At 44.7% G+C, this 15,606-nt stretch overlaps 1 protein-coding gene across 1 annotated transcript; it reads right to left on the bottom strand.

Moving 5' to 3' along the window:
* Positions 1-1,113: 1,113 nt before the first annotated feature.
* Positions 1,114-2,049, bottom strand: LOC135887011 (olfactory receptor 12D1-like). The gene has a single exon (XM_065414790.1). It carries the CDS (start codon positions 2,047-2,049, stop codon positions 1,114-1,116), a length of 936 nt encoding a protein of 311 aa, XP_065270862.1.
* Between the last annotated feature and the right edge of the window lie 13,557 nt (positions 2,050-15,606).

Here is a 15,606-nt window from a genome sequence, read left to right as displayed (position 1 = left end):
TTTCTTTATAACAAACTTTTAGTTTTAGGCACTAAAGGATTAGCTGGCAGCATAGTATTCTGGGTAAAATCCAAAGCTATATTGACCTGGTAACGTGGCTGACCCTTTGAGGTCAGAAGAACATTTTGTATATGTGAGCAAAGTTTTTTAAATAACTTCTCACTGTACTGGACCTATGTGCTGACTGGAAACCAGAGAACTGGAATGCAATAAACAGGTCTATATGATTTCTTTTTTGCTTTTTGATAACTAGATAACTCCCTTATCCTGTTTCCCTTCCTGTAAAGCAGCAGCCCCTCCCAGCTGTTGCTCCTGCCTCTCTGTGGTGCACAGCTCACAGCGCGCTGGCTCTCCCAGCTGCCGTGCAGGGAGGGGACCCAGCCGCACCATATAACCGAGTGGGGCTGGCAAAACCTTGCAGAAATCAGGGGGGCACGTGACCCCTTGTGCTCCCCGTGTGTTGCCTCTGGTTTGACATGATTTGTACTTAAAAATCCCTGCTGGCTCTCACTTATCACCTAGGTTTGATGACTATTGTAAATTATAGAGAAAATAAAACCGAGAATTTCCTAATTAGTGTGTAAGAAATCCAAACACGTTAATTTGTGGAATTACACAAATAGTTCACCCATATAACCTTAAATCTGACCTATCACAGGGTTTTCCAGCTTCCCAGAGAGTGAAACTCAGGGAAATATTATGCACATTCTCTATTTGAATAATTTTATTTATTTTATACGATTAACGGTCATTCCCCTTTGTCTCCCCCACCTTATGTCTCTAACTCAAAGTTTATCCAATAACAGACTATAAAGTGGAGTTAATGTTCAGAGCACATGTCACTCATTTTGTGATAAATATATTACAAGGATGTTGTAATTTTTCCCAAAAGGACACAGGACAGTCACCATTATAATTAAACAAAATCCAAACAACTTACAATAAGAAATGACAGTTGGGTTCCCACATAACTTTAATTCTGCCCTGCAGTGACACCACTAAGGGGAAATTGGGGGGGGGGGGGAAAGTACTGTTCTTAAAAAAAAAATCTGTGTGTCAACAAATACTAAAATGTTTTACTTGTATTTTTTTTTGTCTTCATTTAATTCATGTTCATTTAGGAAAGAGTTTTCTGTTCAGGAATTTCTTTAGTGCTGTTTTCACCTCCTCATTTCTCAGGGTGTAGATCAGGGGGTTCAGAACTGGGGTGATGATGCTGTACATGAGTGTGGGTATCATGTCTCTTTCAGAGGGGAAACCCGGTGAGGAAATCATGTAGTTGCCAAGGACTGGCATATAGAATAGAGACACCACGGTGAGGTGGGATGCGCAGGTGGAGAAGGCCTTTCTCCTACTTTCCCGCGAGTGGACTTTCAGGAGGAGGAAGGAGATGATGTAGATGTAGGAGAAGAGTGTGAGGACAAAGGAACTCAGACCAAGGACACCAGCATCGATGTTGAGTAGGGTCAGGTTGAGGTGGGTGCTGCCGCAGGCAAGGCTCAGCAGGGGCTTGATGTCACAGAAAAAGTGGGGGACGAGGTTGGAGCCACAGAAGTGTAGCCGGGAGGTCATCACTGTGGATATCAGGGCGTGCAGGAAGCTGGTGGACCAGGTGGCCGCTGCCAGTAGCAGGCAGGTCTGTGGACTCATGACCAGCCTGTAGCGCAACGGGTTGCAAATGGCCACATAGCGGTCGTAGGCCATGACGGCCAGCAGCACGGCCTCACTGCTGCCCAGGAGGTGGAAAAAGTGGAGCTGGGCCAGGCAGCCGGCAAAGGAGATGGTGTCGTGCTCTGACAGGAAACCAGACAGCATCTTGGGCACAGTAACTGTGGAAAAGCAGATGTCCAGGCTGGAGAGGTTGCCCAGAAAGAAGTACATGGGGGTGTGGAGCCGGGGCTCAGCCACTACCGTGGTTATGATGGCCCCGTTACCCAGCAGGCTGGTCACGTAGAGCAGGAGGAAGAGAGGGAAAAGGAAGTGATTGAGCCCTGGGAGATTGGTCAGGCCCAGGAGGACAAACTCACTCACCTCTGTCTGGTTCTTCATTGCTGAGGATGGCAGGGAGACATGCTAGTGCAGAAAGAGATGCATGAATCACTGTAATTTGTATTTCAACAAGCACCTGCCACCCAAGGTCTCAGAGTGCCTAGCGGTCATTAATTAAACCTTCCCACTCCTGCTCTGGGTTAGCATCTCCATTTCATAGTCGGGGAAATGGCAGTAGAGAGGGGCAATGTATCATCTATATACCTGTATCTATAAAATGCTATTTGGTTGTAAATGTAAACACTTGATAGTAAGGAAATTCCAGAACATCTACAGTTCCCAGTGTAACTGTGATTCTACCCCTTGTGCATCCATCCCATGCACTGAATAAGGCAAAGCTCTTGGGCAAGAAAACACTATATGTTAATGTGATTAAATCCCATAGCATAATGCATATGAACAAAGGTGCTGAATTAAAGTTGTAAAGTTGGCATTTTCTAACTGCCAAGAGTAGAATTTGACTTTGAAATTTAACGATACTGTTGTTCATAGGGGTTGTTTTCTGTTTGTTTGTTTTGCATAATTCTATTAGTTGCAACTATAATCAAGATAATCAGTTCTGGCTTCCCCCTGAGCTGTGCTGCAAAGATTTCTGCCACTCAATCAACAGGCATCATTACATTAGCTTGTGTCAGAAGAAGACTCTTATAGATAGAGCCCTACCAAATCCATGGTCTTTTATGGTCAATTTTACGTTCACAGGATTTGAAAATTGGTAAATGTCACATTTTCAGCTGTTTAATCTGAAATTTCACGGTGTTGTAACTGTGGGGGTCCCAACCCAAAAGGGGATTGTGTGTGGGGGGGGTGACAAACCTGTTGTAGGGGGGTCACGGGATTGCCACACTTGCTTCTGTGCTGCCTTCAGAGCTGGCCTGTGAAGGCAGCAACTGCAGAGCTTCCTGCAGCCGCAGGAGGTTCCCGGAGATGGAGTCCTGTCCCTCCCCTGCCCAGCCAGAGTTAGGAGCCCCCATTGTTGGGGCGTTCCCAGCAGCACAGGGAAGATCGGACACAACTCCACAAGTCTCCTCCAGCTGCAGGAATGTCTGGGGCTGCTGCCCAGTCCCAGAGAGCACCCTGCAGCAGGGGGATGCACCTGGAGGTGGGTCTGGTCTCCCGCCCCAAAGGCAGCTGTGAAGGAGATGGACAAGTCCTTTCCCCCCGTGCCCACCTGGAGATAGGGGCCCCCTTTACTGGGGCACTCCTAGGAACAAGGGCACATCGGATTATGTGGGGAATGGCTTATTTCATGGTCCATAATGCATTTTTCATGTCCATGAAATTGGTAGGGCCCTACTTATAGAAGAGGGCAGGGGCATAGAGAGATGAGGCCAGATGGCTCGTCTTAGAGACAGCCAGGGGAAGCCTAGCTCATATCTCTTTCTTTATGCCCTTCCATCCCCCCAGTGCTCCAGCAGCAATCAGCTATTCCATTACCTCTTGTGTTACTGCTTCCAAAAGTCAGTAGTCATATCCTCTGTGCAGCATCCAACTGAAAATAGAATAAAACAGATAAAATGGAGTGATTGAGAGATGAGTGAAAAAAAATGAAAAATATGAACTGTAAGAAAGAAAGATAGAAAAAAAGGGAAGAAAGAATAATAATTTCAGAGTCTGAGAATGCTCTGATGTTTTGCATCTGTAGATAAGGAAGAGTGCTTTGTTATAAGCTCTTCAGTTCCATAACATACCTAAATAAACTGGATTCTTCTTGAAGCTACAATATTATAACAATGTAGGACAAAATCCGCTCTATGGGAAACTTAAAAGAGGATCAAACACTGATTGTTCTGGAAACCTTGTTGACTGTGAACAGAGAGACCTTTTTAACACAGTCACACTCTCCGAAAAACCACATTGTGAACAGGGAAATTGCCTTCCATCTGACAGTTCATCTGGGATGTAATTCTTGTACCACCTGAGAATTTGAAGTTAGAAAACAAACAAGACCAATGCTTCTTGGAAAGATGGAGGTTGACAATATTGTGAGGACTAGAGTTGTTTGAAAAGCATAAAGAAGAACCACTGATCTATAAATGTTTCCACTAGCAAGTCCACTCCATTTTTGTAACCAGTATTTGCGTAGTGAAGTGGTTCTGTGTGAGAGATTGGGAAACACCCCATCAATGGATACCATAATTGAAGTATAAGCATCTGAATAGAACTGAACAAAGATCTAGAGCTCAGAGGCTTGAGCATATTTCCAAAGGCATTTAGGCACCTGAAGATGTAGATACATACTTAATAGGATTTACACAATCACCTGAGTGAGTTAGGCACCTAACGCCTATTGAGTTCACTTAACTTTGGTACCTGGAAAAATAAAGGAGCAAATAATCAAACCATCAATTTGTAAGCACCTAGAAGAATATAAGATGATAAGTAACAATCAACATGACTTTGTCAAGAACAAATGGTGTCAAACCAGCCTAATATCCTTCTTTAACAGGGTAACAAGCCTTGTGGATAGGGGGGAAGCAATAGATGTAAGATACTTAAACTTTACTAAGGCTTTTGAAACTGTCTCATAATTCAGTCTAGATGAACCTACTATACCACAGGTGCACAATTGGTTGGGAAACCACACTCAGAGCGTAGTTATCAATGGTTCATTGTCAAGCTGGAAGGGTATATCAAGTGGGGTCCCATAGGGATCTCTCCTGGGTCCAGTTCTATTCAATATCCTCTTACATGATTTAGATAATGGCAAAGAGAGTACACTTATAAAGTTTCCAGATGATACTAAGCTAGGACGTGTTGCAAGAGCTTTGGAGGATATGATTAGAATTCAAAATGTTCTTGACAAACTAGAGAAATGGTCTTAAATACATAGGGTGGAATTGAATACAGACAAATACAAAGTACTCCACTGATGAAAGAAAAATGAAATGCACATGTACAATTGGGAAATGATTGCTTAGGAAGGAGTACTAGAGAAAAGGATCTGGGCATTATAGTCAGTATTCCCTCTAATGTTTCCCACCCATATGCAGCATGGATTTTGTTATGTTCCCCAATATGAAGGTGATGTGTAGCACATCACCTCCATATTGGGGCACATAACAAAATTCATCTGCTAGGAGTGGGGCCGAGGGGTTCAGAATGTGGGAGGGGGCTCAGGGCTGGGGAAGAGGGTCGGGGTGCAGAGGTGTGAGGGCTCTGGCTCGGGGTGCGGGCCCTAGGGTGGTGCCGAGGATGAGGGGTTTGGGGTGCAAGAGGGTGCTCAGTGGCTATGGCAGGGAGAGAGGACTCCCCCCAGCTCTCTCTCCTCTCCCTACAGCAGCTCCTGGGCTGGGGGGGAGAGTTGCATCTCCGCATCACGGCAGCTCTGGGGCTGGAAGATAGGTGCCCCTCCCTCAGCCCTAGCAGGTCCGAGCTTGGGAAGGGCCACCCCGGTTGTGGCTGGGTCCGGGCCGCTCCCTCAACACCACCTGGGCTGTGGCTGGGTCCAGGACTCCCTGCATGCACCACCCCAGCAGGGTCAGGTGCCCCGTCTGTGGCTGGGTCCAGGATGCTCCAGCCATGCTTGGGGCGAGCCCGGGCCGTGCCGCAGCAGAATTGGGGCTGGGGTAGGGGCACCCCTCCCCTAGCCGCCGCAGTTCCCCCAGCGAGTACCTTGAGCACCTGTGTGGCAATAAATAGGCTGTGGTGCAGCTGTTTGGCTGCACAGCTTACAGGGAACTTAGGTTATAGTGGATCACAAACTAAATGTGAGCCAACAATGTAATACTGTTGCAAAAAAAAGCGAATCTCATTCTGGGATGTATGTAAGCCAGACACAAGCAAATTCTTCCACTCTATTCAACACTGATAAGGCCTATGCAGGAGTATTGTGTCCAGTTCTGGGTGCAACACTTCAGGAAAAATGGTGGCAAATTAGAGAAAGTCCAGAGGAAAGCAACAAACAAGATTAAATGTCTAGAAAAATATGACCTATGATTAAAAAAAAAAATGATTTGTTTAGTCTGGAGAAGAGAAGACTGAGGAGGTACATGATAACAATCTTCAAGTACATAAGAGGTTGTTATAAAGAGGAGATTGATAAATTGTTGTCCTGAACCCTGAGGACAAGACAAGGACTAATGGGGCTTCAACTACAGCAAAGTTGATTTAGTTTAGACAGAAAAAAAAAAGGTCCTGACTGTAAAGATAACGAAGCACTGGAACAAATTAACTAGGGAAGTTGTGCAATCTCCATCACAGGAGGTTTTAAAGAAAAGGTTGGACAAACACCTGTCAGGGATGGTCTAGATAATACTTAGTCCTGCTTCAGTGCAGTGGACTAGATTAGATGACCTCTTGAGGCCTCTTCCAGTCCGACATTTCTGTGCTTCTCTGATGTGGTGCTTTGGCCACTATTGTGGTGGTTATACTGCATGGCAAAGTTGATGTGTTCCTATAGCCTTTATTAACAGAGCAGTATATTTTAAGCCATGCAACAGAATCTTGTGCTTTTTAATCCCAAGGTACTAGGTTTGATTCTTGATGCTGACATTTCCAGCTGAAAATTGAGATTTACTTTTCTGATGAAAAAATCAACATTTTTTTTTAAATAAAGCCAATTCTTTCATAGAAAACATAGAAATGGAGGACTGGAAGATCTCTCAAGAGGTCATGTAGGTCAGCTTCCCACACCGTGCTGAGGCAGGACCATGTAAATGAAGGCAATTCATGACAGGTGTGTGTCTAGCCCAGGGGTGGGCAAACTTTTTTGGCCTGAGGGCCACATCGGGTTTCAGAAATTAGTAGTTCTTGCAACGCCACTGAACAGTGCACTGACCCACAAGAACCCTCCTACCAACACTACAAGAAGAAGAACTCTGCGTGGACTCCTCCTGACGGTCGAAATGACAGACTGGACCTCTACATAGAATGCTTCCGCAGACGTGCACAGCCTGAAATTGTGGACAAACAACATCACTTGTCCATAACCTCAACCGTACAGAACGCAATGACATCCACAGCCTCAGAAACAACTCTGACATTATCATCAAAGGGGCTGACAAAGGACGTGCTGTAGTCATAATGAACAGGTCGGATTATGAAGAGGAGGCTGCCAGGCAACTCTCCAAGACCACATTCAACAGGCCACTATCCTCTGATCCCACTGAGGAATAACAAAAGAAACTACACCATCTGCTCAAGAAATTCCCAGCTACAGTACGGGAACAAATCTACATGGACACACCCCCAGAACCCCAACCAGGGGTATTCTATCTGCTACCCAAGATCGAGAAACCCGGAAACCCTGGACGCCCCATCATCTCAGGCATTGGCACTCTTACAGCAGGATTATCTGGCTATTTGGACTCTCTCCTCAGACCCTACGCTACCAGCACTCCCAGCAATCTTCAAGACACCACCGACTTCCTGAAGAAACTACAATGCATTGGTGTTCTTCCTGAAAACACCATCCTGGCCACCATGGATGTAGAAGCACTTTACACCAATATTCCACATGAGGATGGACTACAAGCTGTCGGGAACAGTATCCCTGATGAGGCCACAGCATGCCTGGTGGCTGAGCTTTGTGACTTTGTCCTCACCCACAACCACTTCAGATTTGGGGACAACTTATACCTTCAAGTCAGTGGCACTGCTATGGGTCCTTGCATGTCCCCACAGTATGCCAACATTTTTATGGCTGACTTAGAACAACGCTTCCTCAGCTCTCGTCCCCTAGTGCCCCTCCGCTACTTGCGCTACATTGATGACATCTTCATCATATGGACCCACAGAAAGGAGGCCCTTGAAGAATTCCACCTGGAATTCAACAATTTCCACCCCACCATCAACCTCAGCCTGTACCAGTCCACACAAGAGATCCACTTCCTGGACACTAAAGTGCAAATAAGTGATCGTCACATAAACACCACCCTATACCAGAAACCTACTGACCGCTATACGTACCTTAATGCCTCCAGCTTCCATCCGAGACACATCACACGATCCATTGTCTACAGCCAAGCCCTAAGATACAACCAAATTTGCTCCAACCCCTCAGACAGAGACAAACACCTACAAGATCTTTATCAAGCATTCTTAAAACTACAATACCCACCTGGGGAAGTGAGGAAACAGATTGACAGAGCAAGACGGGTACCCAGAAATCACCTACTACAGGACAGGCCCAACAAGGACAATAACAGAACACCACTGGCCATCACATACAGCCCCCAGCTAAAACCTCTCCAGCGCATTATCCACGATCTACAACCAATCCTGGAAAATGATCCCTCACTCTCACAGACCTTGCAAGGCAGACGAGTCCTCGCTTACAGACAACCCCCAAACCTGAAGCAAATACTCACCAGCAACTACACACCACACCACAGAAACACCAACCCAGGAACCAATCCCTGTAGCAAACGTCATTGCCTACTCTGTCCCCATATCTACTCTGGCGACACCATCAGAGGACCCAACCACATCAGCCACACCATCAAGGGCTCATTCACCTGCACATCCACTAATGTTGGAGTGCCCCAAGGGTCGGTCCTGGGGCCGGTTTTGTTTAATATCTTTATTAATGATCTGGAGGGTGGTGTGGACTGCACTCTCAGCAAGTTTGCAGATGACACTAAACTGGGAGGCATGGTAGATACGCTGGAGGGTAGGAATCAGATACAGAGGGACCTAGACAAATTGGAGGATTGGGCCAAAAGAAACCTGATGAGGTTCAACAAGGACAAGTGCAGAGTCCTGCACTTAGGACAGAAGAATCCTATGCACTGCTACAGACTAGGGACCGAATGGCTAGGTAGCAGTTCTGCAGAAAAGGACCTAGGGTTCACAGTGGATGAGAAGCTGGATATGAGTCAACAGTGTGCTCTTGTTGCCAAGAAGGCTAATGGCATTTTGGGCTGTATAAGTAGGGGCATTGCCAGCAGATTGAGGGACGTGATCGTTCCTCTTTATGTGACATTGGTGAGGCCTCATCTGGAGTACTGTGTCCAGTTTTGGGCCCCACACTACAAGAAGGATGTGGAAATATTGGAAAGAGTCCAGCGGAGGGCAACAAAAATGATTAGGGGTCTGGAGCAGATGACTTATGAGGAGAGGCTGAGGGAATTGGGATTGTCTAGTCTCCAGAAGAGAAGAATGAGGGGGATTTGATAGCTGCTTTCAACTACCTGAGGGGGGGTTCCAAAGAGGATGGAGCTCGGCTGTTCTCAGTGGTGGCAGTTGACAGAACAAGGAGCAATGGTCTCAAGTTGCAGTGGGGGAGGTCTAGGTTGGATATTAGGAAACACTATTTCACTAGGAGGGTGGTGAAGCACTGGAATGCTTTACCTAGGGAGGTGGTGGAATCTCCTTCCTTGGAGGTTTTTAAGGCCCGGCTTGACAAAGCCCTGGCTGGGATGATTTAGTTGGGAATTGGTCCTGCTTTGAGCAGGGGGTTGGACTAGATGATCTCCTGAGGTCCCTTCCAACCCCGATATTCTAATGTTATATATGTCATCATTTGCCAGCAATGCCCCTCTGCCATGTACATTGGCCAAACCATACAGTCCCTCCGCAAAAGAATAAATGGACACAAATCGGACATCAGGAATGGTAACATATATAAGCCAGTAAGTGAACACTTCAATCTCCCTGGTCATTCTATTTCAGATTTAAAAGTCACTATCATTGAACAAAAAACTTCAGAAACAGACTTCAAAGAGAAACAGCAGAACTAAAATTCATTTGCAAATTTAACACCATTAATCTGGGCTTGAATAGGGACTGGGAGTGGCTGGCTCATTACAGAAGCAGCTTTTCCTCTCCTGGAATTGACACCTCCTCATCTATTATTGGGAGTGGTCTACATCCATCCTGATTGAATTGGCCCTGTCAACACTGGTTCTCCACTTGTGAGGTAACACCCTGCTCTCCATCTGTCAGTATATAATGCCTGCATCTGTAACTTTCACTCTTTGCATCTGAAGAAGTGAGGTTTTTACCCACGAAATCTTATGTCCAAATAAATCTGTTAGTCTTTAAGGTGCCACCAGACTCCTTGTTGTTTTCATAGAAAGCAGTGCATTGTGGTAGCTATTCCAGTGTGCAAGTGGCTGCAGTGTACTTTGGAAAGGGTTTGCAATGCCTAATGCGGCAGGCACAGCATCACATGATGCAGGTTTCCCAATGCCATTATTCCAGGGCATCCTACTAGATTGCCAGCTGCTTTTCAAATGGTGGGGTGGAGTGTGACAGGGAGTATGTTGTGTGTATGTGGGGGGAGAGACAGTGTGTTTTGGGGGGCAGAGTGTGTCAGCATGCTGTCTTGTACGTTCAGACAGCGGCATGGGGAAGGGGGAAACCCCAACATCAGCCCCACCTCTCTCTCACACAGACACGCACAAACGCCTGCCTCTGCAGCAAGAGCATTCCACAATAATGGTTTGCTTTGTGTCCCGGAGCAGATAAGCATGCTGGCTGTCAGAAATGGAGCTTTGAAAGGGGATATCTGCATGCCTGCTGCAGAGTTCAAAACAATGAGGATAGTGGCCACTTGACTTCAAGGAATTATGGGACATTTCTGGAGACCAACCACAGTGCAGTAATGCAACACATTGTCCATACTGACACCCCGGCACTTCAGCCTGGGCGCAGAAAGCTCTATGCTTCTCATTGAGGTGGATTACCAGGGGTGCTCCAGACACGGAGTCGAGGCTAAGTGCCTTGCCAGTGTGGAAACCTCAGGAGTTAGGGCGCCCAGGGCTGATTTAATGTGCTCTAACTTGCAAGTGTAGACAAGACCTTCAATGCATGCAACTTACCAAACTATTATTTAACATATTATTTTCCTGCTTTGCGATGAGATCCTTCCACCTTGTTATTAATATTAATCATGTCAAGCATCTGACACTAGAAACCACTGGTCTACAATTTTTGAGAAGTCGTCTGCTTCAGAGATAAAATGTGCTATTTATTATGTATTTTGATGTGCTGAATTCAAATATGACAATTAAAACAACTGATTGGCTACTGTTTCTAAGGCCTGGTCTACACTAACCCCCAAATTCGAACTAAGGTACGCAACTTCAGCTACGTGAATAACGTAGCTGAAGTTGACATACCTTAGTTCGAACTTACCGCGGTTCAGACGCGGTCCACACGCGGCAGGCAGGCTCCCCGTCGACTCCACGGTACTCCTCTCGCCGAGCTGGAGTACTGCAGTCGACGGTGAGCACTTCCGGGGTCGATTTATCGTGTCCAGACCAGACGCGATAAATCGAACCCGGAACTTCGATTGCCAGCTGTCGAACTACCGCGGTAGTGTAGACCTGGCCTAAGATATTTAAGTTTTTACATTTGATGTCTATGTATATTGTGTAGATAGTAGAGTTTTAATCATAAATTGTAAACCTAGGTCTTTTCATGTGTTTATGGTTGCTTTACATGATAATATTTCACCTGTCCTGTTTATGTAACACTTTAAAAATCAGCAAAAGGGTTATATAAATAAAATGTATTATGAAACAAAAGGCAAAAAACTATTATGTACATAGTTTAGTCCTATTCAGTGTCTACTCGGCGCTTCTTGGCTTGTCTCTTGTATTCATTAAATGGAGCATCTCTTGTCCCTGTCCAGCAACAGTCTGCAAGCATTGATGAGCTCCATTTGCCCTGATAGCATTTCTCCATTGTTGCAATGTCCTGGTGAAATCGCTCGCCGTGCTCGTCGCTCACTGCTCCGCAGTTCGGTGGAAAAAAATCTAGATGAGAGTGCAAAAAATGTATCTTTAGTGACATGTTGCAACCAAGGCTTTTGTATGCCTTGAGGAGGTTTTCCACCAACAACCTGTAGTTGTCTGCCTTGTTGTTTCTGAGAAAATTTATTGCCACTAACTGGAAGGCTTTCCATGCCGTCTTTTCCTTGCCACGCAGTGCATGGTCAAATGCATCATCTCGAAGAAGTTCACGAATCTGAGGACCAACAAAGTCACCTTCCTTTATCTTAGCTTCACTTAACCTTGGAAATTTTCCACGGAGGTACTTGAAAGCTGCTTGACTGTTGGAGTGGCCAATCTTTCTTGATGTAGTGGGAATCTCTTGCACGACTATCCCATTCGCAGAGAAAACAGCAGTACTTTGTGTATCCAGTCTGCAGACCAAGCAAGAGAGCAACAACCTTCAAATCACCACAAAGCTGCCACTGATGTTGGTCATAGTTTATGCACCTCAAAAGTTGTTTCATGTTGTCATAGGTTTCCTTCATATGGACTGCATGACCAACTGGAATTGATGGCAAAACATTGCCATTATGCAGTAAAACAGCTTCAAGACTCATCTTCGATGAATCAATGAACAGTCTCCACTCATCTGGATCATGAATGATGTTGAGGGCTGCCATCACACCATCGATGTTGTTGCAGGCTACAAGATCACCTTCCATGAAGAAGAATGGGACAAGATCCTTTTGACGGTCACGGAACATGGAAAACCTAACATCACCTGCCAGGAGATTCCACTGCTGTAGTCTGGAGCCCAACAGCTCTGCCTTACTCTTGGGTAGTTCCAAATCCCTGACAAGGTCATTGAGTTCACCTTGTGTTATGAGGTGTGGTTCAGAGGAGGAGGATGGGAGAAAATGTGGGTCCTGTGACATTGATGGTTCAGGACCAGAAGTTTCATCCTCTTCCTCTTTCTCGTCTGACTCAAGTGAGAATGATTCTGGTGCATCAGGAACCAGCAGTCCTTCTCCGTGGGGTACTGGACGTATAGCTGATGGAATGTTTGGATAATGCACAGTCCACTTTTTCTTCTTTGAAACACCTTTCCCAACTGGAGGCACCATACAGAAGTAACAATTGCTGGTATGATCTGTTGGCTCTCTCCAAATCATTGGCACTGCAAAAGGCATAGATTTCCTTTTCCTGTTCAACCACTGGCGAAGATTTGTTGCACAAGTGTTGCAGCATATGTGTGGGGCCCACCTCTTGTCCTGATCTCCAATTTTGCAGCCAAAATAAAGGTGATAGGCTTTCTGAACCATAGTGGTTATATTGCGCTTTTGTGATGCAAAAGTCACTTCACCACAAACATAGCAGAAGTTATCTGCACTGTTCACACAAGTACGAGGCATCTCTGCTCACTTTGGCTAAACAGAAATGTGTCCCTTTGCAAAATCAAACACTGACAAATAAGAGAGCACGATACTGTACGATTTCTAGAGCTGATCTAGGGCAATTTGTTCAGCAGAGTGATGTAAGCTTCGTTATGATTGCATCATCCATGACTTCTAGGAATAACATGATGCAATTCATATCATGTATGACGCAATACCAACTTCAGATTGCATCATTCATTGTTTTGCTAAAAATCAAGTACTGTCCAAAGCCAGTTATAGATTTATTCATAGATCCAGTCAAAGATGTATTTTAGTCATTTCTGGTTTAAATTGAGATCCCTTCCCTTTATAACTCACTTATCCTCCGCCATTCCCAAGTCAAGGGTCATATATACTGACCCAATAGCATATCTTGAAAACTAGAGCCAATCAACAATTTGAAGCATCATTTTCGTTCTCAGTGACCCAGAATTAGTAAAGTTTGACTACATTTATTTCAGAAGCATTTTGGCTGTAGATCAGTGTACTCAAAGGTGTTTAGACACCTACCAGACACTTTGAGCACCTAAATCCCAGAAAAAGGCCATACTGGGATTCACAACCCCCCCTCCAAACCTTGGTGGTGCCTAAATTTGGTGCCTAAGTTCTTGCAGTCAAAGTTCCTTGTAAACCTAATGTTTCTTCCTTTCGGCAGGTGAACTGCATCCAGCCATGTTCAAAACTCAGGCCCCTGTAGGTGAGCTCACACAAAATGGGCCTGCATGGGAACCTCCCTCATAACTTTTAGCCCAGTGGTTATGAGACTCACATAGGATGTGGGAGACCCAGGTTCTAGTCCCCCAGCCACCTGAGGGGGAGAAGGGATTTAAGCAAGGATGTCCCACACCTCCAGTGCATTGTCTAACCAGGGGGCTATGCATTATTCTGAAGTGGGGCTCCTCAATCTCTCCTGTCAAAAGTGTTCCACTTTGGATGAAATAAATCAGGACAGGGTGTGAGAGACAAAGGGAAAGACAACACTAGAATGATTCTATAGTGTGGTGGTTACATCCCTCCTCTGCAAGGTGGGTAGTTTCTGTAGATAGAACTTTTTTTTTTAACGGTGATGGGAAGCCATCCCATCGACCAACCCTCCTCCTTTTTGATCTGGGCTTAGGACCGGCACTGAGAATAGAAAAAGAATGCTTACCAAATACCACCCTTAAATGGAAGCCAAACACACAAGAGGAAAGAGAGGAAGACTGTGAATAACATGGAAATGAACAGTTCTGAACAACATCAAGCACCTCAACATGAAATGGGAAGATTTGGAGAGAAGGGCAGTTGACAGGCAAGGATGGCAAATGTGGGTAGCCCAATGTGAAGCAAAGAACGGGATGGACTAAGGTCTAAGTGAAAAGTCTGCAAGGTGGGGGAACCAGGATCCAGTCCCCCTGCTCCAGTGATATATATATATTTTTTGGTGGAACAGTTTTAAACTGAAAGGTCTTTGGAGTTGGGTCAGTCTCTCACTATGTTTTCTTGCAGTCAATGGGGCTCTGCTCTCATTTGATGCAGAAAAGAGCTACTGTAATATACCACTAATAAATAACAATTCATTTTAACATTTGTCCCAGAGCTAGTAATGATGAAGAAGTTCTGCTAGGATATTTGACTCACCCACCTACATTGCCTGTTGTGGATTGTCCCCTACTCTCTAGTTTCCTGTGGCTAACACAAATTGTTCTCCTATGCTCTAATTCCAATTTCTAACTTTACTTTTTGAGGAAGACACAGGATAGATCTCAAGAACCTGGTGCCCAGTGCTGAATGGCACCTACAGATATATATTACATTGCCATTTTCTCTTTTTCAATTCACATACAAACTCGATTTTAAGATGGTTTAAAGTGCACATAAAGTAAACAGGAGTGAAAGACATTACAGAGATGTTTTAATTATTCAAAACAAGTGTTAAAATCCAAGAAGTTCAATTAAGGTTTAAGAAATCCTGATGTGTTAATTTCTGTAAATACACAAATAAGGAACCCAAATAATCTTAATTCTGCTCATTCACAGAAATTGCCAACTTCCTATATAGTCAAAACTCATTGATATATCGTTCATAGGCTATATTTCAATGATTTTATTTATTTATATGATTAACAGTCATTCCCTCTTCTCCCCCATTGTGCTTCTAACTGAAAGTTACTCCATCACAGAAACTAAGATGGAGTTAACGTCCAGGATATATGTCAGTAATGTGGAGTAGAATACAATACAAGAATGCTTTAATTTTCCCAAAATACATAAAGGATATTCACCATTAAAGTTAAACAGAATCAAAATACATTATAAGAAATGACATTAGGGTACCCAAACAACCTTAATTCTGCCCCGTAGACACACCAGAAAGGAGAAAAAAACGAAAAAAAATGCAGCATGGCTTTAAAAATCTGAGGGTCAACAAAGACTAAAATGTTTTGATTGTAAATGAAGGGAGTTTCCCTTCATTTACT

Source organism: Emys orbicularis, chromosome 12, assembly GCF_028017835.1.
Source record: "Emys orbicularis isolate rEmyOrb1 chromosome 12, rEmyOrb1.hap1, whole genome shotgun sequence".
Classification (NCBI taxonomy): domain Eukaryota; kingdom Metazoa; phylum Chordata; order Testudines; family Emydidae; genus Emys; species Emys orbicularis.
The sequence above is the reverse complement of the archived record's forward strand: the minus strand, read 5'-3'. Positions and strand labels throughout refer to the sequence as shown.